Source organism: Marmota flaviventris, chromosome 8, assembly GCF_047511675.1.
Source record: "Marmota flaviventris isolate mMarFla1 chromosome 8, mMarFla1.hap1, whole genome shotgun sequence".
In the NCBI taxonomy this organism is placed as follows: domain Eukaryota; kingdom Metazoa; phylum Chordata; class Mammalia; order Rodentia; family Sciuridae; genus Marmota; species Marmota flaviventris.
Window position 1 is genome coordinate 133,463,194 of NC_092505.1, and position 23,094 is coordinate 133,486,287.

Sequence of the window (23,094 nt, forward strand, 5' to 3'; positions counted from 1 at the left end):
AAAAATTTCACCAAGGAAGTAGTGTAGACCAGCACTAGGAGAGGAGAGGCCTGCCCATGGCTGCTTTATTCCCCCACATAGAACCCCAGACCATGAGTTCAAGTGGTTATCTCAGCTGGGTGTTCGGGCTTCACTGGAGTTCAGCCTCCTCAGCTGGCTGAGACTGGCTAAGCGGAGTTTGAGCAGAGTCTCCTCCTGTGTTCGAAGTGTGTGTGCTAGGACCCGCAGGGATTCACTCTGCAACACTGGAAATGTACAGGCATTTGTGGAACCTGTCAGACCACGTTGCTCCCCCAGACCTCCCCCAATCAGCCCAGCATCAGGGAGTTCCCATTGGCCCCTGACCACCCTTCATTGCTGCAGCATCTGCAGTTGTTCTTTCCAAAGAGCCACCCAATGCCTACTGCCTTGCCCTCAGTTCCCACCAGCTCTGTCCATCCCTACCACTCAGGTAGACAGCCAAGATTGCAAGTGCCAGGCAGGTGAGCACCAGCAGTGCCAGCAGTAATAGGAATCCCCCACGGCCACACACTGGGCTGCAGCCAGCCTGGGTACACAGTGATGGCGGCAAGACACCTAGCAGCTCATCCCACTGCCGTGCCTCTTCAGCCAAATAGGGACGAATGGATCCTATGGGGAGGATGAGATATTAGGAGGGCAATTTCCTCTCCTCCCCCAGTACATCCATCTCTCACCCCTGCCCCTACCTACCTCCACTGTGCAGGTCACTGATGGACTCCACTCTGTGCAGATGCACCTCCTGCACATGGTTGGGGTCCAGTGGCCCCCTGCTCCTCTGGCTGTGCATTGATGCCACAGTGTCTGCAGGGAAGTGAGTCTGATTCAGCCAGACAGGTCACTTCTTCCCTTCTCCCAGATAGCCCTCAAGAAGCAGGGACTTGGGAAGGATGGAGACAATGGGAATTTGCTCCAAATCCCCTACAACTTCAGGAATGACCTTGGTTCAGATCCAGAATAACCTCAGCTACTTACTTGTACAGTAGCAGGTACACTCAACTTGCTACCATGTATCATTCCAAGCACCTGGAGGGACTTTCAGCTACTTACCTGCCTGCTCATTTGTTTGTTTGTTTGTTTGTTTGTTGATGGTACTGGGGATTGAACCCAGAGCCTTTTGCATGTGAGGCAAGCACTTTACCAACTAAGCTATATTCCCCAGCCCCCTGCCTGCTCATTTCTAGCAAATAGTTATTCAGCCTTGCAGGACTAAGTCCACAGTACACACAGTTCAGTCCTCTTCTGTTTATCAAAGACCTGTAGACCTGTGAATTAGTCATCTGTCCAGACCTGGTGCTCTGTGCCTTCTGGGCGGCAAACAGCCCCATTCAAGACCATTCAAGACCTCATGGAAACTGGATGTGATGGTCCAGGTTTGTAATCCCTGAAACTCAGGAGATTGAGGCAAGTGACTGCAAGTTCAAAGCCAGTCTCAGGGAGTCCCTGTCCGAACACATTGTGGAACCTTTTCTTCCCAGCCTTGCTTCTGTGTTCTTTAACAGACTGAGCGTGATTCTGCTGTTCTGCAAGACCTGCTGCTTTCACTCAACATCACTGAGACTCTTCTATTAAAACACTTTCTCATGTCTCTGCAGGCACGAGACTGCCTGGACATTTAGGTTATTTCTGGGATCCTTTGGAAGTTAACAGCCCCCAGACATCCATCATTGAGTATGAAAATTTCCCCCAATTTCTTGGTAGTCTTTTTTTTTTTTTTTTTTAACCTTCATTTTATTTATTTTTATGTGGAGCTGAGGATTGAATCCAGTGCCTTGCACATGCTAGGCAAACGCTGTGTCACTGAGCCACAACCCCATCCCTTCTTGGTAGTCTTTAATGACAATTCCCAGAAGAGAAAATTTGGATCCAAGAAGGAAAGGCTTTTTTGGTTTGGTTTTGCTATTATTTTCCAGTACTGAGTATTGAACCCAAGGTCTCACACTGCTAGGCAAGTGCTTTAGCACTGAGTACTTGCCCCCACCCCATTTTGTTTCATTTATTTATTTTTTAATTGTAGACGGACACAGTATCTTTTTTTTTAAAGAGAGAAAATTTGTTTACTATTTATTTTATAGTTTTCAGTGGACACAACATCTTTATTTTTTATTTTTATGTGGTGTTGAGGATTGAACCCAGCGCCCCATGCACGCCAGGTGCGCACGCTACCGCTTGAGCCACTTCCCCAGCCCACAATATCTTTTTTTTTCCTTTAACATTTTTTTAAACTTTTATTTTTTTAGTTACACATGACAGTAGAATCCATTTTGACATGTTTATGCAAACAGAGTATATCGTATTTTAATTAGGATCCCAGTCTTGTGGTTGTACTTGATATGGAGATTCACTGTGGTGTATTCGTATATGTACATAGGAAAGTTAAGTCAGATTCATTCCACTGTCTTTCCTATTTGCTGTCTCCCCTCCCTTCCCTTCATTCTCCTTTGTCTAATCCACCGAACTTCTATTCTTCCCCTCCCCGCGTGTTGCGTGTTAGCATCCACATATCAGAGAACATTCAACCTTTTGGTTTTGGAGATTGGCTTATTTGGCTTAGCATAATAATCTCCAGATCTAGCCACTTTCTGGTAAAAGTCATAAAGTCATTCTCCACAATATCTTTTTTTATTTATTTTTTTTATGTGGTGCTGAGGGTCCAACCCAGTGCCTCATGCATGTGAGCCAAGTGCTCAACCACTGAGCTACAACCCTAGCCCTTTTTTTTTTTTTTTGATTGAACCAAGGGATGCATCCCCAGTCCTTTTTATTTTTTATTTTGAGATGGGGTCTTGCCAAGTTAACTCGGGGCCTTACTAAATTGCTGAGACTGACTTTCAACTTTCAGTCCTGCTGCCTCAGCCTCCCAAGCCTCTGAGATTATAGGCATGTGCCACCATGCCCAGCCTTTTTTTTTTTTTTTGGTTGGGAGTGGGGGGAAGGTTTCACTGTGTCACCCAGGTGGGCCTCAAACTTGCCATCTTCCTGCCTCAGCCTCCAGAGAAATCTGGTATTACAGGCATGGGCTACCATTTCTAGTAGGTATTTTGTTTCTCAGCTATCATCAAATTTCCTCCAGAAGGTGTGTCTGCAGCCCCAACATCTCCAACATTAGGCATCCCCACTAGGGGGAAAAAAGTTTATATGCACACAGTTGAATAGTATTTGTAATATGAGAGATAAGCAATTACCTTTATTTACTATTTCTTTTATGGGTATGGAGATCAAACCCATAACCTTAATGTACGCTAGGCAAGTGCTATATCACTAAGCTACAACCTCAGCCTTGAGAAGTTGTCTTTTTTAATTTGTTTGAAGGGTTTTCTTGCTGTTCCTCATACTCCTGGACTCTAGTGATCCTCCTGTCTCAGCCTCCCATGTACCATCAAAGTTTTTGTTTGTTGTATTGTGGTGCTGGATATTGAACCCAGGGGTACTCTACTGCTGAATTACACTCCCAGTCCTTTTTATATTTTACTTTTAGACAGGGTCTAAGTTGCCCAGGCTGACCTTGAACTTGCAGTCCTCCTGTCTTAGCCTCCTGAGTCACTGAGATTACAGGTGTATGCCCTTGTGCTGGGCCATCAAAGTATTTTATGATTTCTAAATATGTAAAATATATATAGTATATATATATGGGACTGAACCCATGTACGCTCTACCAATGAGCAAAATCCCCAGCCCTATTATTTATTTATTTACTTATTGGTACTGGGGATGGAACCCAGGGGCACTTTACCACTAAGCTACATCTCCAACTCAATTTTGAGACAGTCTCACTAAGATGCCCAGGTTGGCCTCAAACTTGTAATCCTCCTGCCTCAGCCTCTGAAGTTGCAACCATGTCCAGATAATCATATTTTCTTCTGGTGTTCTTTGACTTGATTTTTTAAAATCTTGGCCCCATAATTGCTCCAGATACCCACCTAAAAGTTGGATCAGGGAAGGGGGGCTTTAGAAGGATTCTTCCTGTTAGAGATAATGGTGGCTTTGGACTCTCTGGGTCTATCACTCTCAGGTCAATAACTCAACTTTCATATTTGCTTGAAGCTATCCCTTAACATGTTCAAAAGCAAGACAAACAAAAACAGATGTTTCCAGACCTCAAGTCTGGGTGATAGTTTGAAGGTCAAGTACCCTCTTTATACTTAGTGTGCTTTTCCCTAATTTAAATTGAACACGGATTCTGTTTGTTACCAAAAAAAAAAAAAACACAGTAAATGTTATTGTTAAGATCTGCCCTCCCCCCAAAGATGAACATTTCCTCTTACCTGAGTTCAAGCCACTCCCCTGTAGTATAAAATGTTGGAAATGTGATGAGAGAGCCAGTCACCTTGACCAAGCTGGATTGTGGGCTATCGCCTAGAACCATAGTCCTGTGACATGGCCAGCCTTCAAATGCAGCTTCCTAGATTCCTGTTGCTATGGCTCCTCTGAGCCTCAGGACTTCTTTTATTAGTAAAGCAGTTAGATGAATGGCCACCAAGCTCTGGAACAGCTGAGTCAGTCTCTCCAGACTGAGGGACCTCAACCCTTAGTCAGTTGGGGAATATTTAGTCCTAAATTAGGGGAAGCCATAGGCCTATCTACTGCTCCGTCCCTAGGCAGTGCCCAAATGGGCCTACCCCCCAGTCCCAGTTTTCTCCCTGAAAGAATAGCTGCACTGGCCAGGCAGCTGTCCGGATACCCACACCCACTAAGAGTGGCCTGTAGTTGACCCCACTCCTAGTGGGTAGCTTTCCCCAATCCTTCCATGCAGGGAAAACTGAGATAGGGCCTAATGTGGGAAAGGGTTCTAAGCAAGGAAGGCTCTTCATCCATGCATGGGATAGGTCCTTTTACTAGAGCTGGGACATGAAAATTGATGACTAGTCAAACAATGAGGTCAGTGGGACAGAGGGTGAGTCTCTCCATGGTTCACAGGGTAACAGGACTGGGGCCTTGCCCTCCCTCATGATCACCCTCTCCTACCTTCTTGAGTCCCCTCAGGCATGGCAAGTGGTAGTCAGGGGGCCAATGAGGGTGCCCAGTAGCAGGGCTGGACAAAGCAGCAGCAGCGGCTTCTCTGGGAGCCTGGGGAAGGCCTGGCCACTTTCCAATCTAGGCTTAAAATAGGCCTGAGCTCAGCCAGCTGGGCTATATTTAGAGGGGGCAGCTCTTAGCCATCAGAAGGGGTGGAGTGACCCACATGGGTCAGCCTAGACTATCTACCTGATGATAGAGCTCAGCCAAGAGTGTGCTTCCACTAGTACATAGGTCCAGCAGCCTTCTCAGGGAACTATATCACTTCTATATGTACACAGACCTTGGGGCCTTCATCCAGAATAGCCATCACAGGCTCAGTCTGTAGCAATGCCCCACATGGCAGCCATGACATAAAAGGAGACACTGTGCAACTCTATTCAGGCCTCACTTCTGTAGATCTTTACCCACAGCCTGGCCATCACCTTCCTGCAAACGTGAGACAAACACCCACCACTGTGTGACATGCTAGCACTAGAGATTGTGGATGTTGGACAACTGAAACCCAGTGCCATAAAGGTGCACACATAACACCTATGGTAGCCAGTGGACAGAACTGGATTGGAGATGAGAACTTCCACTACTACTCTTACAACCTTATGTAAAGGATCAACTTTCTCTGTCCTCTGTTTTCTTGATGACTGCCAGAGAAGAACAATGATTCCTCTCTGGCAGTCATCAAGAACATACATACAATCATGTATCTGAAGCACTTACTCTGGAGCACAGTTTTGGTTCTCCCTGTCCTCTCAACAGGGCCCACATGTGAAGATCCATAGTGCTGCTTACCCTTGAAGTGGAAAGGTGACTTCCAGCCCTCCCTCTATGAGAGGATCCCTGGGCCCCTCCTATCCAACTGAGGGAAGACTATGGGTTCTACCACCCAAAACATCCCCAATTCATCATTACATGGTATCAAACTGGCCTCCATGCTGCTCCTCAAATTTGGTAATCTTGTTCTCCCTCAGGACTTTGCACTGGCTGTTTCCTCCTGTAATGCTCTGCCCCAAAATATTCCTGTTGCTGTTTTCTTCCTGACTTTCATCTCAAATGTCACCCTTTTAGTGAGGCCTTCTGCTCACATTCCTTTCCCATCACCCAGTTGTATTTTCTTTTCTTTTTTTTTTTTTTTTTTTTTTTTTGGAGAGGTGGTGGGGTGGGGAGAGGGGATCAGGGATTAAACTCAGGGGCATTCAACTACTGAGACGCATCCCCAGCCCTATTTTTTGTATTTTATTTAGAGACAAGGTCTCACTGAGTTGTTTAGTGCCTCCCTTTTACTGAGGCTGGCTTTAACGCTCTATCCTCCTGCCTCAGCCTCTGGAACCGCAGGCGTTACAGACATGTGCCACCTGACCCAACCCGGCACCAGTTGTTTTTTCTTCAGAGCACTTAGCTCACAGATTATATTATGCAGAATATACGATGTATGTGTGTCCCCAAAGGCCCTACAGAACTTGCTCAGTCACTTCAACAACATTATTAATCCTCACCTGGACAATCTTGGACAGAAGAAACTCAGACCTTTATGCTGCGAGAAAGATGCCCAATAACACAGAGTAAGATCTGCAACTAGTGGTCATCTCTGGGGCTATTCCAGCTTTGGTTGATAATGTGTTTATTGCATTACTTTAGTACAGTCGTCCTGCCTCGCCCCGCTCCCAACAGCCCAGCCTATTCACAGCTTTCTGCTCACTGCCCAAGGGAGGGGAATCCCTCTGCCAAGGTGGGCACCCAGAACACCTTCCTGATTGTGCTCCTTGATCTGGAGCCCTGCTTCTCGGTACCTTCCCTCTGGGCTAGATCCCGCACCAGGCCTGGCCGCCCTTCCGGGGCTACATTCAAGGGTTATCCTGTTAATAAATAAGCCGGAGCGGCTGCCCTTCAACCAGGGCCTGTCGGTTGCTGTCTCCATCGGCCCGGGTACCTCTGTGCTCCCGGTCCCAACCCATCTGTCTTCCTGGGGTCTATCTGCCCCTCTTCCCGCTGTCATCTCCTGCCTGGTCCCTGGCGTGGGGACGGCCCAGTCACCAGTGTGCTGCGCTACGCGGGCCCCTCTCAGCACGAGGCTCAGAGGCATGAGTCCGCCTGTTGCGGCCCTTCCTGCGTGACTCCAGGGCCGGCGGTCGCGGCACTGGCTGCGGGCGGCACATGCGCAGGGAGTTCGCGCCTCCACCGCCACCTGGCTCCACCAGCTGTAGAAAGTCCCGGTACCAGAGTTTAGGACCCAGCGGCGCAAGAGGCGAAGCCTCTTCGACCCGCGCCAGCCTTTCAGCCTGCGCAGCACTCAGCACATGCAGCATCAGGCGACGCAGTGGCTGTGAAAAACCCTGCTCCACTGCTACACATAGGTACACGCCTGAGTCCTGGCGCCGCACGCTGCGCAGCAGCAGCCCCCGCGCGGTGCGCTCAGCGCGCTCCTCCACTAGCACCTGTTGGGAGAGGGGCAGCGTGAGGCTGCAGCTTTTGGGCCAGGAACTGAAACAAAAGGTCATTGGGAACCCAGGAGAAGCGGAAAAGGAGCACCTTCAGCTGCACGTTTGAAGGTTGGGTGAGGGGGTCTTCAGATTAAGTTCTGAACGGGGCGGGGTTCACCTGAATATGGGGGCGGGCCAGGGACCTAAATGGGCGGATCGAGGGCGGGCCCTTCTCCAGAGGATAGCTGGGTGGGTCAGGATACCGTGGGGCTTTACCGGGATACAAAGTGCAGGTAAGAGACCAAACATGACCGTGTGGGTAAGAGGTGTAGTTGGGAGGGGCCTCATTAGCTTGGAGCTTACCTATATGTGGAATATAGGCTAAGGGCCTCCTTGGGCAGAGCGGGACCTCTCCTTAGGGAGGTAGAAGGCGGGAAAGGGGCCACCTTGCGAATAGAGGAGCGAGGCTCACCTGGGTATGGGATGCCTCCCCTGCACGCTGGAAGGTCCACTCCAGGTGAGCCTGCAGCGAGCGAGGCTCACACTCTAGAAAGGCGCTGCCGCCCTCGACGCCGAAGACCTTCCGCTCCAACAGCGCGGGACGAGACGAATCTGGAAACCAGGAGAATGTTAAACTCAGGGAGGGTAGGGTGGGGTTGAGCATTTTCAGAGGGTTGTTGGGGCAGATGGAACACTCACCCCCCGAGCATAACATGCTGGGGTCGCCATTCCTTATGTCTTGCCGCCGGAACCGTCTGAGGGGAACATTGGAACCTCCATGAGCCCTTCTTTTTCCAGCCAGGGTCAGCCAAAGACCCTTTGTTTTTCCCTCCCTGCGGCTGGATCCCGACCTGGACAAGACCCGGACCCGACCCCGATCTTGCTCACCTCTTGGCACTAGGCTGGAAGCGTGTGCAGGTGGCCCCGTCCCATGCGCAGTAGGGATCACGCGCCAAACAGCATTCAGCACAGGCGCGGCCGTGGGCAGCGCAGCGGTGCAAGGAGATCTGGGCCACTGCGCTCCGCGAAGCTATGTACAGCTGGTGCTAAAGGGTATGAGGGGCTCCGGGCTGACCAAGGTCGGCCGGTCCCGCATCTGCCTCCCATCGGTCAGAGATCCCGTCCCCCACTTGACAGATAGGAACACTGAGGTTCACTTAGGTCATATAGTCTAGCAAAGGCACAGCCTATACTCAAACACCAGCTGAGAAACTACCAAAAGGGGCAAAATGGCTGGGCCTTGGGGCATAAGCTTAGGATGTCCCATGTCCCACCCATCCTTTTGGTCACTCACCCTCTTGGAGGAGATTTGCATGCTGGTGACAGCAACAGAATCCTGAGAGGGAGGAGGGGCACCAGGATTAAGGCTTAGCGGGTGGGTAAAGGGGCTGGGCGATTGGGGTCAGTGCCTCACCTCAAATACATGCAGTTCCTCCAGGAGCAGCCCCTCAGAGCTAGGCTGGCTACCCTTGGGGACTGAGATCACCTTCAGCACTGTGCCCACATCTGCAGGAATGAGAAGGGGGTGGAGGTGGCTACTAGTTTTCCCTGATAACCAGGACTGGGGTCTTCTCCCTTAGAGGTCCCACCATCAGCATAATTGGGTCATGAGGTGAAAAGTAGATTGGGACAATCAGGGTAGCATCCAGAAAGTGGAGCCACAGGCTAGGCAAAGAGGTGGAGATGGACATGAAAAGCTTCCACTACCAGGCCAAGGAGCCTGTATGAAGTCCTGTGGGTCAGTCACTGTGGCAGGACCTGACCTGTGCCAATGAAGAGGACGTCATAGTGTCCATCAGCAGCTGCTACACGATCTGCAGCGATTTGGGTGAAGGTGTACCCAGCACCCACTTGTAGGAAGAGAGGGCGCCCCCCCATGGGCAGCACCGAGTTGTACATGAGAGGGTGGTTCCGAGCAAACTGGATGACATCATCAGGGAAGTCCTTGGTAGAGCTGAAGGTGCCAAAGGTCTTGCTGGGGCACTGGGGAGGGAGGAAAGAAGGCATAACAGGGTTATAGGCGTGGGTGTTTGGTGGGCAGCCCTCCATTCCAGAACTCTGGGAATATGGAAGAGAGAAGGGCACTTCCAAATGGAAGAGCACTGCCCTGGGGATTTGAGCCTTACCCTGGGAAGGCTAGATTGAGCTGAGTCTGAAAGGGGAGATGTGGCATTCCTCTGAAGATCCGTGTCTGATAATAATGACCTTTTCCCACCCATAACAAAAGGAAGAAACCACATTCACCAAGAAGACCCCAGGACAACTTCTGTACCCTTGAGTACCCTTGAGGCTTTGAAGTGGGTTATGGCAGGAATACCCTAGCTACATACCATGCCAGGCCGTGGGTAAGGGACACGACCCTGATAGGACACCCACTGGTGTGTGGGCCCCTCCTTATGTGCAAAAGGTCCCAGGAAGGCCCTGCGAACATCGTTCATGCTATACACACACACGGCAGAGCCCTGGAAGATGCCACTGCAGACAATGACAAGAGAAGAGTGAGGGGCCCCAGTGAGCCCAGCAGGCCTGAAAGAGAAGAGGGTGTCCCCTACCTCTTATCCCTCACCTGGAACTGGAGAAGACAGCATAGAGCAGTGGAGTCCTGCGGTCCCGTGAAGACAGCAAGAACACGTCCTCTGTATAGAAAGGGTCTACTTGGAGAAGGGTGCACAGCCAGCCTCTCTGGCCCAGTTAGGCTCCCGGAATCTGCACCCCTGAGCTTTTCCCCCATCATATCTCCCACTCAAAGCACTTACGAAGCTGGTCGAAGTGGGTGTCACCCTCAACCCCAGGCACTGAGCACACCAGCCGCGCCTTCAGGAACGTTGTCCACTTGTTGACCAAGCTGCGCTGGCCACCCACATCGTTCTGCCAGGAGAATCTCAAGGTATAAGAGTGGGGCAAAGGGGCGAGGTCAAGGTTGCCCAGGGAGTGGCCCAGGGATTCCTCACCCGGCAGATCTGACCAACTCGAGACACAGTCAGGCGTCCCACTGCAGGTGCTGCCTCCACGGCCGACTCACGGAAGAAGAAGTAGATTTTGTCATCGTCAGGGTTCTCACTCTCCGGGATCCAGAAGACCTTGATAAACTTGGGTTCTAGCCGCAATGGGAGGCATAATGTTGGGCCCGCCAACTCACTACCTGCCCCCTCTGCTCAGCCAGCAGCTACACCAACAGTAGCTTCTGACCACCCAGCTTCCAGGATCTGCGATGCAAGGAACAGCCACAAGGGGGCAGCAGAGTCCGTGGCTGCCTGAGCCAGCCGGCAGAGAAGAAATCCCTGGGACCTCAAATGGAGCCCCTCAGAGTTCCCCAGGCACGCAGGAAAGGAGGAAGAGGAGATTGGGAATCTGGTTTCATCTTGGCTACTGAATCTTTCTCAGGACCAGATCAGATGCTCCCCACTCCTGCTGCATCCCATGCTCTTAAAATAAACTATTCCATCCCCTGACAGTTTCTATCCTTTATCATTGCTACGGCCACCAGCCTGTTTCTTGTTTCTGCCTCAGGGCCTTTGCACTAGTTGCTCTCTCTACCTGGAATGCTCTTCTCTCAATTCTCTTGGCTGGCTTTCTTGCACTTTGAGAATTAATTTATACCTTCCCTCGGCAAGGTGGCTTCCTTTCCCCAACCCGGTATCCTTTTCCCTTCTTCTCCATTTTCTCATCTACCTCATTGCTGCTGGAATTTATCATGTATTTGTTCTGAGATCTGTGAACTCAAAGAAAGTCTGGGCCACACCTATCTTATTTGTCCCCTGTCACCAGTATCTGGCATGGGACTTGATTATGGTAGATACTTGTTGAGACTTCACTGTGCCCGTTGCTCACTTATTTTATCCTTGCTTGGGACCTGCCCTGAGACAGGAAGGCAGCCCCTGCCCACTAGCCCCACCAGCCTCTCACCGTTGAGCCAGCGGGAATCATGTGGCTCTGTTCGGAGACTCGGACGCTGGCCCAGGCTGCGAAAGATGGTAAAGTCCCGGCCCATGAGATCTGCTGCCACCCCTGAATACAACTCCTCCCCTGCAGATAGGGCAAGAGCTGCTCAGCCAAGATGAAGGCTTTGGGGATAGGAGGTTCTGAGGAGCTGTAGGAGCTGTCACTCCAGGAGGCTATGGGAGAATTCCTGGGATTCTCAGGAGGCATTGGAACCTGTGAGGTTCTAGAATTTTTTTTTTTTTTTTGGTTCTGGGGATTTAGCCCAGGAGCACTTGACCATTAAGCCTCATAATTGGGTCATGAGGTGAAAAGTAGATTGGGACAATCAGGGTAGGCAGAAAAGGGGCCCAGTGTGTATAGTGTGTGTGTTTGTGTGTGTGTGTGTGTGTGTATTTTTTTTTTTTTTTTTGAGACAGGGTCTCACTAAGATGCTTAGGGGCTTGCTAAGTTGCCAAGGCTGGCCTTGAACTGTTTCAGCCTCCCCTGCCACTGGGATTGTAGGTGCCCAGCAGGTCCTAGAGTTTCTGAGGGGTTGTAGAAGTTCTGTTGGGGTCCCAACCTTTGGACTCACCCACCAGCACGGAGGCCGCTCGATGCTTGGGGTCATATGGACTCTTCCCCTTGCCATCCTCCAGCCTTCTCAAGTCCAGCCGGAGCACAGGCTCCTGAGAAGCAGCGGGAGTTATTACTGCTAAACCTTTCTTCCCACTCTCAACCTCCCCCAGTGCCCAGATCTGATCTTACCTGCTGCTGGTGGCCCACCTCCACAAATGCACAGGTTGGGTGGAAGGCCCCTGTGCCACATGCCAGCAAGTGGGTATGGTTATAGACGTGCAGCAACTTCACGAAGTTCATGCACTCAGTCTAGTGGGCAGGCAGGGTGAGAGGCAGTGAGGGAGGTGGTCTTAAGGGATCCCAGTTCACCAGAGGGATCCTCACCCCTTTCTTTCTTCTGTATTAGTTCAGGCAAGGGGCAACAGAGACAGAGTGTCCTTGATAACCAGCCCAGCCCAGCTCACCCCTGACATGGTGGTTACATGGAGAAGTATAGACCTGCACAGCCCCCCATGATTCAGAGGCCCCCAAGAAGAATCACATGAGCCTCCACCCTGACTCACCACCTCCAGACCTCAGCCACTTTGACCTCCCTGCCCTCACCCCAGTCAGAACAGGCAGGCCTCTGTCTTAGCACTGCCCTGTCTCTGGGGTGAGGGGCCAGCTCTCCCTACTCCCACCCCAGATAGCCAGCAACACTCACACCAATGTCCTTTCCTGCCCAGTTGCACTCCTCTCGCCATTCCACAGGGGCCGGCCAGGCCAGCTATAAGGAGGAGGGGGGAATGGAGAACACAGGTCAGAGATAGTCTCTATCCTGGCGGTCTCTCTAATTAGGGATCCCATCCCTTTTCTGTAGGCAGTGTGGAAGAGGGTCCTAGGGCTCTTGCCCTGGGCAGTGCTGGGGTTAGGGTCCCTGGCACCTTCTTGGCCCTCTTGCTGATGTTGTCCAGGCTGAGGGAGGCCACATGGTTTTCGGCACCCACAAACAGGCGTCCTCGCTCCTCATCTACCAGCAAGGCTTCATAGCAGCAGGTCCGCTCCAGCCTGAAGGTCCGGAGACCATGCCAGGACTGGAGTTCTGCGGGGGGTGGGGGGAACACCACTGAGGACTCTCATGCCATACCTCCCCAAAAGCCTCCCCAGGCCCTGCGTGGTTGTTTCTCTACGGACTAAGGTTATACGTGTGACCTAGCCCACACACCTGTGCGCTTACATATGTGTGAAATTACACTCGTGAAGACAAGCCCACCCAGGTGCATGTGTGGAGCTACAGGGTAGGCGGCGCAGCCCCCAGGAAGAGGAAAACAGGTTGAGAAAAGCATGTTCAGACACGTGGGTGAGCGCACTGGGAGGTCAGGCTTGTGGACGCCAGGGTCCTGGGGGAGGCCAGGCATGTAGGGACAGCCAGAACCCCAACCCCAAAAAGTCAGGCTGAAGATTCCTTCCCTGTCATCATCACATCACCAACCCGAGCTCAGCAGAACTGCCTACCTGATGCCATTGCCTAGTAACCACACCTCGTGTAGGGGGGGTGAGAATGGGGCTCCAGTGGCCCCAAACCTTGACTTCCCTATTTCTCTTCAGAAGAAATATGGTCCGCTTGGGGTAGGGGATGAGACAGATACAAGGTCTGTTGCTATGGGGACAAGAGGGGTCGTCCTGGGAAAGCATGAAGAGAATGTGGGCAGAGAGGTTGGGGAACTGAGGCCAGGACAGGGTTAAATGAAGATGGCCTGAGAATGACCCCGGGTCTGGTGATAGGCACACCCATGGGCAACAGTCAACACAGAGACCCACTATACACACTGGGCCCCTTTTCTGCCTACCCCCAAGCTGGGCCCTGCTACCTGCCAGGTGCACCTACCTTGAAAGGAGAGCCGAAGACGTGGGGGGCTGGGGGCGGCACCCCCCAGCCCCGCTGCCCAGAGCAGGGCCAGGCCAGGGATCATGGCGGCGGCCTCTGTCCGCCCCATGCTGGCAGCTCAGGGCACTCAGGGTTCAGCAGGCGTGTGTGGAGGAGCCTTGAGCTGCCCTGGACTCTGCCCCAGGATCTGGAAGAGAAGGAGTCGGCAGCACAGCAAGCAGTTAGGGCTGGAGGCTGGGGGGAGTCCCCAGGGATCAGATTACAGCCCCTGGGGAAAGAGGCTGGGGGGTCGCATTCCGCTTCTGAGCTGAGCCCTCCCTTCCTAGGGTGCCCTGCCTGGCCACAATCACAGACACACCCACGCTGGGCACACCCTCAGGGTCACCCTGCACTGGCAGGCACCCGCCCCACCACGTCACCCTCCTCAGTAACCTCCCCTCCTGTATACACACTCACAGACATTAATTCACAAACACTGTGCACCACTTCATGCCAGCCTGGGACCAGGATACTGGGAGACACCAACAAGGCCCCTGTGTGTTAGAGGCAGAATGCCAACAAGGAGTCAGATCCTGTGGTCGTTTCAGAGGGTGCCAAGTACAATGAGCAAAACAAGCCGATTAAGAGAGTGAAAGTGACAAGAGGGATTCAGGCCTCTGGAGGTGGATGTGTACTCACAGACCATAGAGAAAACAGAGGTATTTGGGGGCTAGAGCCAAGATTGTGTGTGCCTGTGAATGTGAATGTGTTCCAAGAGTACCTTTGTGAATGTGCACATGTGTATAGTGTGTGTGTGCATGTGTGCACAAATACAGTATGTTGTATCACTCATGTATTATGGGTTGAGTGTGCAAATGTGTGTATGCCTATCTGTGTATCACTGAATGCACGTCTATGCAATGTGTATGTGTGTGATGTGTGCATGTTTTATATGCACGTGTCGTATTTGTGCATGTGCAAGTATATATACACACACACACACAATTATATGTGTGTCTCAGTGGGCACGCAAGTGAGCAAATACAAGTGCAGCATCAATTACTCCCTTCAACTCTGAGATACCAGTGAAACCCATTCCTCAGAGCAAGATGTGCTGCCCAGGAGAGCCAGAGCCTGGGTCTCTGCAATGGGCAAGCAAGCACCTCAGCTTCAACTAGGGACTGCCCCATGCCAGACCCAGCAACCCCAGCTTGGCTTGGCTGCTCCCTCTGCACCCCAAAGGGTATAAGAATTAGTCACACAGATTCTATGAGGTCAGCCTTTGGACCCAAGGGGTATGGGGAACAGGGTATCAGCTTTTCACCCTCAATCCCAGGCTCCCGATGGGGCTGCCCTTCCCTCTCAGAGCCTCCACATTCCCCCTGAGCCCCTCAAGTTTACCCCCTCTTTGAGCCCCTCCACTGAACCAGAGACCTTCCTCAGATGAGGCAAGGCTCTGGTTGCTACCCACACCTTACTTCCCAGGAGCTAACTGGGCAGGTTCTGGGCACAGGACCCCTAGGGGTGGGGCATGGTCCCAGGGTGAAATTCAGGAATGGAAGCAGGTGCTGGGGCAGGTCTCAGGCCCCTCCAACCACACCCCTGCCCCACTCCCCAGCTCCTGGACCCTTCACAAGCCAGGACCCCCACCTCCCTCCTTCCATCTGCTGACACTTGCCGCTGCCTCTTCTCCGGTTCTAGAGGTCTTCAAAGCCAACACCTGCTACCTTCCATACTCCACCAAGAACTCAGCAAAGACCCTAGTCTCTTCTCACTCTGGGGAAGGGAAGAAGGCTAGGGGCTGCAGGGCACCCTCTGACGGCTCCTTTAAGGAGCAGCCCCCGCCCCCACCAGGCCAGCCACCGCCCCATAGCCGTAAAGTTTTCAGGACTGCAGGGCGGATCGGGTGACTGGGCAGGCAGCCGGGACCAGCAGCGGCAGGCCAGAATGGAATGGGCACAGGGAAGGGTGGGTAGGGATGACCCCTTCTCTGTTGGCCCTTAAGGCAAAGTGTATCCCAGATGACACCAGAAGGCTGGTGGCCAATCAAGGCAAAAGAAGAAGCAACAGAGAACTCCCCCCACACACCAGCTTCTGTGCAGTTCTGTGCAGCAGGCAGGGGCAGGGACAGTTCTCTACTTCCTCACCTGTTCTCCACAGCTGGGGTACTTGAAGGGATAATGGCAAACTGAGCAGCTGCCTTAGCTCCCAGGAGCCTATTGGGTTGGGAGGGCTAAAGGTCAGGGGTTCTCAACTGGAGATCTGATAAGTCTCTTAAACCTCAGCCCCAGAACTTCCTCACCAATTGGACCACCTAATACTTCAAATGGCTGGCCCACAGTGGCTGCAATGATAACCAGGCAAGGGTGTGTGTGTGTGTGTGTGTGTGTGTGTGTGTGTTTAGAGCTGGAGAGGAGCACAGGAGTACTGGAGGTCCAGTACTTTCGCACTATGAGGTGTAGGCCCATACTGAGACCCCCATCTTGACCAGTGGTCCTACATCAGTGCTGGGTCCTACATCAATGCTCCCTAACTCCAGCCTCTCTTCCTAGGTAGGAGGAACTGTGCCCATCAAACCCAGAGCCAGGTACCTGAGGGAGTTTTTTTTTTTATTTATTTTTTTTGGGGGGGGGTACAAGGGATTGAACTCAGGGGCACTTGATCACTGAACCACATCGCCAGCCCTAGTTAGAGATAAGGTCTCACTGAGTTGCTTAGCACCTCACTTATGCTGAGGCTGGCTTTGAACTTGCAATCCTCCTGCTGTAGCTTCCCAAGCCTCTGGGATTACAGGCGTGTGCCACTGCACCTAGTTTACCTGTGGGAATTTTACAGATAGGAAGGGGCTCCTGCCCTTCAGTGCCTCAGTTGGGAAGAGCCTGGGGTCTTGTTCTGAAGCTGGCTGTATTTCCACTGTGAGAGGTACTGTGGAGGGGCTGAATGTTGTCAATGGCAGAGTGCAGCCCTCAGATCCACCTGGGTGAACATACCAGGGCTTGAAGATGGGCTTTGACCCCTCAATCTGCCCAAAAGCATTCTCCTGCTACCTCCCCAAGGCTGGTCAGCAGTTTCTCAGGGGTCATTGATGTGGGCACTTCAAGTGTATAGAATTTTGTTGCCTGTTCCCTGATGCTATACACCTGGAAAAGGACAGAGGTATGGAAAGACTCATCTCCAAGTCCCCTGGAGTCCATTGCAGGGCTATGCACCTCCTTCCTGGGCCTCAAGAACAGTGTTCCTGGACTGACCTGGCCAGCTGGTAGGTAAATAATGGGAGCCAGTGGGGGGGATCAGGGAATTCAGGATGGCAACTGGAAGAATGCTTCTCTGCCTGAGCTCTTGGGCTTCTAGAGTACAGCTTTGTCCTATTCCTGGACTAGCTGCTTCTCCCCTTAAACCTGGATAGCCTCCCCTGGCCCCATGCAAGCAAACAAAATTCTTCAGCTGTTTACAATTTTCCACCCCAGCAGCCAAGACCAGCAAGTGCCTTTGAGGCCCCTACCACCCCCACAGTGTCCCCTATCTGCCCTCACTACCTTCAGTTCCCCAGGACCAGAGTCCCAGTCTCTGTTTCAACCCTGCCCCCCCACTACATTCACACTGAATAATGGAACCAGGACTCCCATAATCTTTCCAACAACTTAGGACTGACTTCCTAGCCAAAGAGAATGGACTAATCTCTGGCCCACCTGAGCAGCCTATGTTGCCCTTCCTTCTCCAGATCCTTTTTTTTTTTCCCCCTTGAACAGGAAGAGAGGTCCCAGGGAAGAGCTCAAATTATATTTGCCCTTACAGGGTCTCCTTTCTGCTCCTTAGTGCTGGGTCCCAGTGTGACAGGTCATGGGTAGGAGTCCCCATGAAACCAGTACAACAGGGGCAGAGTCATTGTTTTAGAGTCACAATGTTGCTCCTGAAGCCCCAAGGACTCTGGAATCAGGCAGCCTGAGCATGGGTCTCAACAGAATTAGCAAACTGGGAGAGGCAGCTGAGGTCTCCTCTTCTGCCTATACCCCTGCCACCCTAGGTTCTTGGGCCTCTACCTTTGCTGGGGCATCCATGGGCATAGACCTGCCTGAGTTCTTACTCTGAGGCTATCCATTGGCACAGCCTACCCATGTCATGGCTTTTTCTTCCAGAAATAACTGGATTGTTGTGCCAAATACCAGCACCTGCCTCTCCACACATCACCAGCTGGGCCTGCTCCTCTATGTCCTGCCTGGACTCCAGGTGATGTGGCTGAGGTAGGACACCCATCTGAGGAAGGCTGCAGTGCCCAGCCAGGGCTGAATGGGATCTGTCGCTGCCCACTCACACCTGTTTTAGCAATCAAGGAGCCAGGCGCCACATCATAACCTTTCCCTGTTGGCCGTGTGGGCACCAGGTTATGCTGCCCTGAGCACTTACACACAGTGAGGGAGGCAGTGGGGAATTGCCATGGAAAGTTCCCAGACACCTAATTTTCCTGACACTCTAACATCTGTCCCAGCAGATTTCCAGGGAGAGGAGGGTCAAGGCATTTCCCCCACCCACCCCCAGCCTGGTCTCCACACTCCCCAGAGAACCCGGCCCACCTTTTTTCGAAAGATCAACTCCTCCCCTCTTTGCCGGTTCCCCTTCCCTTCTGAGGGACATGTCAGAGCTGAGGTAGAGGGGCTAAGGGAGGGGCTACCAAGAACCCTGGGCCTTTGGCTGTGGCCCTCCCCCCATCGGCTCCGCCCCTGCCCTCCCTCCGCCTCCTGCACATTCCTCCCAAGCTGAGGTCAGCCCCTTTGGGATGGGGGAGCCCCCCCCACTACCAGCCACATCACAGCTCTTCTCTCACTCCTGTTTTCTTCATTGCCCAGCAGGGTGGAGTGGGGAAGAGAGGGGGCTGGGGGCAGGGCCTCCCTCTCCCTTCTCCAGACCTTGCAAAGACTGGAGGGGGCTGTACCAGGAACACTGCAAAAGTGGACTCGATGGCACTCTATACTCATTAGCAGACATTAACATAAATACTACATTCCCTAAGCCGACTAAAGAGGGCCTCCCAGAGGCTGGGGATGTAGCTCAGTGGTAGAGCGCTTGCTGGGCAGAGCACATAGGAGACCCTGGCATCAATTCACAGCACTGAAAAAAAAAAAAAAAAAAAAAAAGCCTCCAAGAATGCTCTCTGGGGGCTCTGTATGCTCTAGTGGGGGTTGGGGGAGAACCTGACTAGGAATCACTCTCTTGGCAGGATTGTGGGTCCTGACACTCTGTCACCAGCTGTGCCTTTAGCTGAAGACTGCATCTCTCAGATCACTCTTATACCCCTGCAGCTGCAGCCACAGGGCCAGGCAGGTCTGGTGCACAATGGAGGCACTGAAGATTACTCTGTTGCCACCTCAGCTCTGGGCACACCAGGCCATTGGGGCCTTCAAAGGCCTCGAGGGAAACCCTTCATTGATATCTCTTCCATCTGGCCTTTCAACCCTCTCTCCCTCTTTCAGGCTCAGCCTTTCTTCAACTCCCCTACTCTAGTGACTCCCACCCCAGCACAACTACTTTCTGACCCCTGTGCCAAGATCAGCCTCCTTCCCTCCCCTAGGCACTCCTCTGACTTCTTACTTCACAAGTTCCCAGACTACCCCTAGTAGTGTCCAAGCCCATCCCTACTGGGATCACTCTCAGAGAGGTCCTTCAGTCATGCTGAATATAGGACAAAGTCCCACATCCTCTACTTGCAGCTTGAAGTCTGACCTCTTCACCCTACTCCCATGCTGTGTCTCTGGTGTAATTCTGCCACTCCATATGTCTTCTCCAAAATACCCTGCTCTCAATTCCCTGACTCAGAGAGTTTGATGGGTGCATGCTGGGTGCCTGGGGACTGCCTTCTACTCTGAGAGTTCAAAAGGGTTAGGAGGATGCAAATCCCTATAGAGAGGGTATCCCTAGGATCTTCTTTAGAGCATTAGAAAAAGGGATCAGGATCAGTGTTTTGGGATGGGCTCAGATTCAGAACTCAGATAGCTTGTGGGATGCAGGCTCCTAGTCTGGCATTTCACAGCACTCTCCCCAGCTCAGCCCCTGCCAACCCTTCCACTTCTCCAGCTGCCCCATTTCTGGGATGCATCAGCTCTTTCAGTGCCAAGTTTTTGCCTGGATTGTGCCCTTAGTCCTTTAGGGCCCTTCCCTTAAAGAGTTACTAACTGCATTCTTCCTATTTATTCACTATCAGACCTCAGCTATCAGCCTTTCTCTGTGTAGTCCCAGACTCCTGTAAACCAGGTTCAAGTCTCAGAGTCAGCCTGTAGGTTCTCCCACTGTGGGGAGAGCAGCAGGGGTTATCATTACTGAGGACTCCAGGGCTCAGCAATAGGGACGCAGGAGAGAGCAGGCCTGTAGGAAGCCCTTCCACTTTCCTGGGTCTTGATGGGGAACTGAAGGCATACCTCAGACCACTCCTTGACCCTGCTCAGCTCCTCAGAAATTGACTCCCCTCACCCCAGTGAGGTCAGAAAGCAGAGCCCAAGGGAGGAAGGGCATACCAAACTGATTTTCCTCCCAACCTAGATTGTGTGTGAAGCTACATCTTAAGCAAGGGAAAAACCAAGGCAAGGAGGATTAAAGGACCCATGGCCTTGCCTCTTCCCCCTTGGACTCTGGTGCCTACCACTGTGCGATTGAGGCTTAGTGCCTGGTAGGCATGCACACACTTGTTTGCACAACTGGACACATAGCCCAGTTGGCAGGAGGCCATCACCCTGAGTGGGTGACAGGGGCTGCCTTCTACTTTGACAGTCCAAGGGGCTTGGGAACATGCAAATACCCACATCAGGATCTCCTTTAGGGCAGTAGAAACAGGGATTGGGGTCAGTGTTTTTGGATGAATTCATACTCAGAACTCAGCCAAGAGATGCTACAGTACTGTCTTTGCCCCTCCTAACTCCTGGGGGCTACTCAGACCTAGCTGGCCATGTCAAAGGCCAGGCAGCTGTAGTCAGGACCTAAATGCCCCAGCCTGTAACTGGTTTGGCACTCTGGATCTGAGGGTGTATATGGAGATTCTGAGGAACTTTAAGGGGGTGGGCAGGGTAGGAGGGTTTCCTGATGTCAGAAGCCATGAGAGAATGGAGTATGATGGCACATACCTATAATCCCAGTGACTCAGGAGACTGAGGCAGGGGGATTGCAAGTTTGACACAAGCCTCAGCAATTTAGTGAGGCTCTCAGCAACTGAGGGAGACCCTGTCTCAAAAAATAAAATTAAATTAAAAGCTGAGTATGGAGTTCTGTGTTGTAAAGTGGCCCTGAGTTCAATCCTCAGTACCAAAAACAAAATAAAACCAGCAGCCATGGGGCTGCCCTGGAACAGTGAGGGGTTCCTCCAGGTCCTGGCAGGAAAGACCTCAGCTCTAACCCTGTGGCTGGCATCAGGGCCTCGACCCACCTGGGCCTGGAGAACTGAGAGCCTGCCTGCCTGCCTCTTCCCACAGGGTTTCCCAATATTCTCCCCTCTTTAGGCCTCTGACTCTTAGAGCTTGTCACTTTCTCTCTTCCCAGCTGTTCCCCTGCCCCCAAAATGGGTTAAAAATACCAAGGCTGCCACCACATCAGTAGCTCAGAGCAACTATTTCAAGTGGGCCCGGCCCTCTTTGAGGCAGATGAGCCTCGCGGCTGTCTCCAAAGTCTGGGTCAGCCCATTCTACACTGAGGACATGAGCTTGGGTCTCTACCTGACTCTGCATACCCTGCTAAAAGGTCGTGGGTTTCATAGCTGTAGCTGCCCGAGGGTGTGGACAGTATGATGAACAGTCTTAGGTTGGGAGAGCTCTGGAGACACAGGGACAGGGAGCATTGACATTCAAGGGATGAGAAATGGCCAAGTCCCAACACTCCTCCAGGCAACCCCAGGCAATAGGGGATACCCACCTCATGAAGTTCCTCCAGTTGGGGTGCAGGATACCTGGGCAGCCCCTTTTGCCTGCCACCCCTCCATGGCTGGGAATTTCCCAGCTGTCAAAGACAAGGCAGAATTGAGAAGCCGCCCCCGCCAGTGCTGGGACAATAGAGCCTTATGCCCTCGAAAATCCAGCTGGGGTAGGAGGGCCAAGGGCAGGTGGAGGCCTAGCTGTCTGCACCCAGGGAAGCCCTGCTTGCCAGAACCCCACCCAGACCCACTGGCAACTCTGGTCCAAGGGGAATCCTAGCCAGAGCCCTGCATGGCCCACCCAAGGAGGGAGGCACTGAGTGCATGACAGGCAGACAATGCCAGCCCCTCAATGGTCCCTCTGTGCTGGGATCCCCCTCAGGACAGGGGGAAGGAACCATCTCCGGCACCCGCTTCCTGCTGGGCGGGCATCGGAACACTGGAACAGCTCTCCCCACCCGACTCGAGCATGTCTGGAACTAAGCGGGGTCCAGGCCCGAGCCTCATAGGGAAAGCAGGTGTCCTGGGATGGGCGCAGGTTGTTTTCCTTGTCAGTCAAAGGTAGCGGTAGCCATATTGGCCCATTGGAACTGGGGCCAGGAAGGAGGAGGCTGGGGATGGAAGGGGGGCGCTAATCTCCTTCCGACTCGGGCGGCCACAGGCTCTCATCTCCTGCCAGTACCCTAGGATCCGCTGCCGCGGGGCACCGGCAGGTGTGTGGAGGCGGAGCCCGAGGCCCAAGGTCCAACCCCTCCCTCTCCGCCTCCGCGGCGCCGACCCCAGCCCGCCACCGGCGCAAGCAGCTTTGTCCGGCCGCGGGCTCAGAGCCGCCGCCGCCGCACAAAGCTGCCTTTGTGCCCGCAGCCTCGGCGGAACCCGATGACGTCAGCCTCCGTGACCTGCCGGGAAGCGCCGAGCACGGACTGTGGTGCCTCCTGGCGGCCGGAGGCGGAAGCGCTGGCCCTAGAACCCCACCCAGCTGAGACCGGCCTTTCACCGTGTCTTCCAGGTGCTCAGCCTTCAGAGGTCTAAGAAGGCGCTGGAGGCGCTAGAGCGCTCGCCTAGCACGTGCGAGGCCCTGGGTTCGATTCTTAGCACCACATAAAAATGAATAAAAGGGGGCTGGGGATGTGGCTCAAGCGGTATTGTGCTCGCCTGTCATGCGTGCGGCTTCGATCCTCAGCACTACATACAAATAAAGATGTTGTGTCCGCCGAAAACTGAAAAATAAATATTGAAATTTTCTCTCTCTTTAAAAAATAAAAATAAAAAAAATAGATAAATAAAAGGTATTGTGTCCAACTACAACTAAAAAATAAGTAAAAAAAAAAAAAAAAGTCCTGGAGCCTGGGGTTGGCACATAAGGCCCACCCCACTGATATCCATCACTTCAATTAGTTTCTTGCAACTTA

At 52.6% G+C, this 23,094-nt stretch overlaps 2 protein-coding genes and 1 non-coding gene across 4 annotated transcripts; all 3 read right to left on the minus strand.

Annotated features, from left to right (window-relative positions):
- Nucleotides 1-111: 111 nt before the first annotated feature.
- Nucleotides 112-5,029, minus strand: Lsmem2 (leucine rich single-pass membrane protein 2). The gene is made up of 4 exons (XM_034637389.2): nucleotides 4,984-5,029; nucleotides 712-822; nucleotides 445-630; nucleotides 112-245 (listed from the first exon to the last, which is right to left on the minus strand). Exons 1-4 carry the CDS (start codon nucleotides 5,003-5,005, stop codon nucleotides 112-114), a joined length of 453 nt encoding a protein of 150 aa, XP_034493280.1. The 5' UTR covers nucleotides 5,006-5,029.
- On the minus strand, nucleotides 1,105-1,177 carry Trnav-cac (transfer RNA valine (anticodon CAC)). The gene has a single exon. It is a non-coding gene; the product is annotated as a tRNA-Val (tRNA).
- A 1,175-nt stretch (nucleotides 5,030-6,204) lies between the features above and the next one.
- On the minus strand, nucleotides 6,205-18,438 carry Sema3b (semaphorin 3B). Of its 2 annotated transcripts, XM_071615855.1 has the most exons (19): nucleotides 18,366-18,438; nucleotides 14,272-14,348; nucleotides 13,816-14,002; nucleotides 12,872-13,029; nucleotides 12,652-12,714; nucleotides 12,138-12,257; nucleotides 11,965-12,058; nucleotides 11,358-11,477; nucleotides 10,403-10,548; nucleotides 10,208-10,319; nucleotides 10,018-10,087; nucleotides 9,782-9,926; nucleotides 9,215-9,434; nucleotides 8,866-8,957; nucleotides 8,746-8,787; nucleotides 8,340-8,497; nucleotides 8,151-8,206; nucleotides 7,924-8,063; nucleotides 6,205-7,466 (listed from the first exon to the last, which is right to left on the minus strand). In XM_071615855.1, the coding sequence occupies exons 3-19, from the start codon at nucleotides 13,922-13,924 to the stop codon at nucleotides 7,062-7,064; spliced, it is 2,250 nt and encodes a 749-aa protein (XP_071471956.1). In that variant the 5' UTR covers nucleotides 13,925-14,002; nucleotides 14,272-14,348; nucleotides 18,366-18,438; the 3' UTR covers nucleotides 6,205-7,061. The 2 variants fall into 2 exon arrangements, with proteins under 2 accessions (XP_071471956.1, XP_071471957.1); XM_071615856.1 differs by lacking the exon at nucleotides 18,366-18,438 and having other exon boundaries at nucleotides 14,272-14,389.
- Nucleotides 18,439-23,094: the final 4,656 nt, after the last annotated feature.

Excerpts from the sequence above, each read along its gene's own strand:
- Sema3b (XM_071615855.1), bottom strand. The coding sequence starts at position 13,924 with ATGGGGCGGACAGAGGCCGCCGCCATGATCCCTGGCCTGGCCCTGCTC. Across the intron at positions 9,435-9,781 it reads CTTACCCACGGCCTGGCATG|TGCCCCAGCAAGACCTTTGG; the intron begins GTATGTAGCTAG and ends CTCCCTCCCCAG. Across the intron at positions 8,207-8,339 it reads TTCCAGCCTAGTGCCAAGAG|ACGGTTCCGGCGGCAAGACA; the intron begins GTGAGCAAGATC and ends TGTTCCCCTCAG.
- Lsmem2 (XM_034637389.2), bottom strand. The coding sequence starts at position 5,005 with ATGCCTGAGGGGACTCAAGAAG. Across the intron at positions 823-4,983 it reads GCCTGAGGGGACTCAAGAAG|ACACTGTGGCATCAATGCAC; the intron begins GTAGGAGAGGGT and ends ACTTCCCTGCAG. Across the intron at positions 631-711 it reads CAGTGACCTGCACAGTGGAG|GATCCATTCGTCCCTATTTG; the intron begins GTAGGTAGGGGC and ends TCCTCCCCATAG.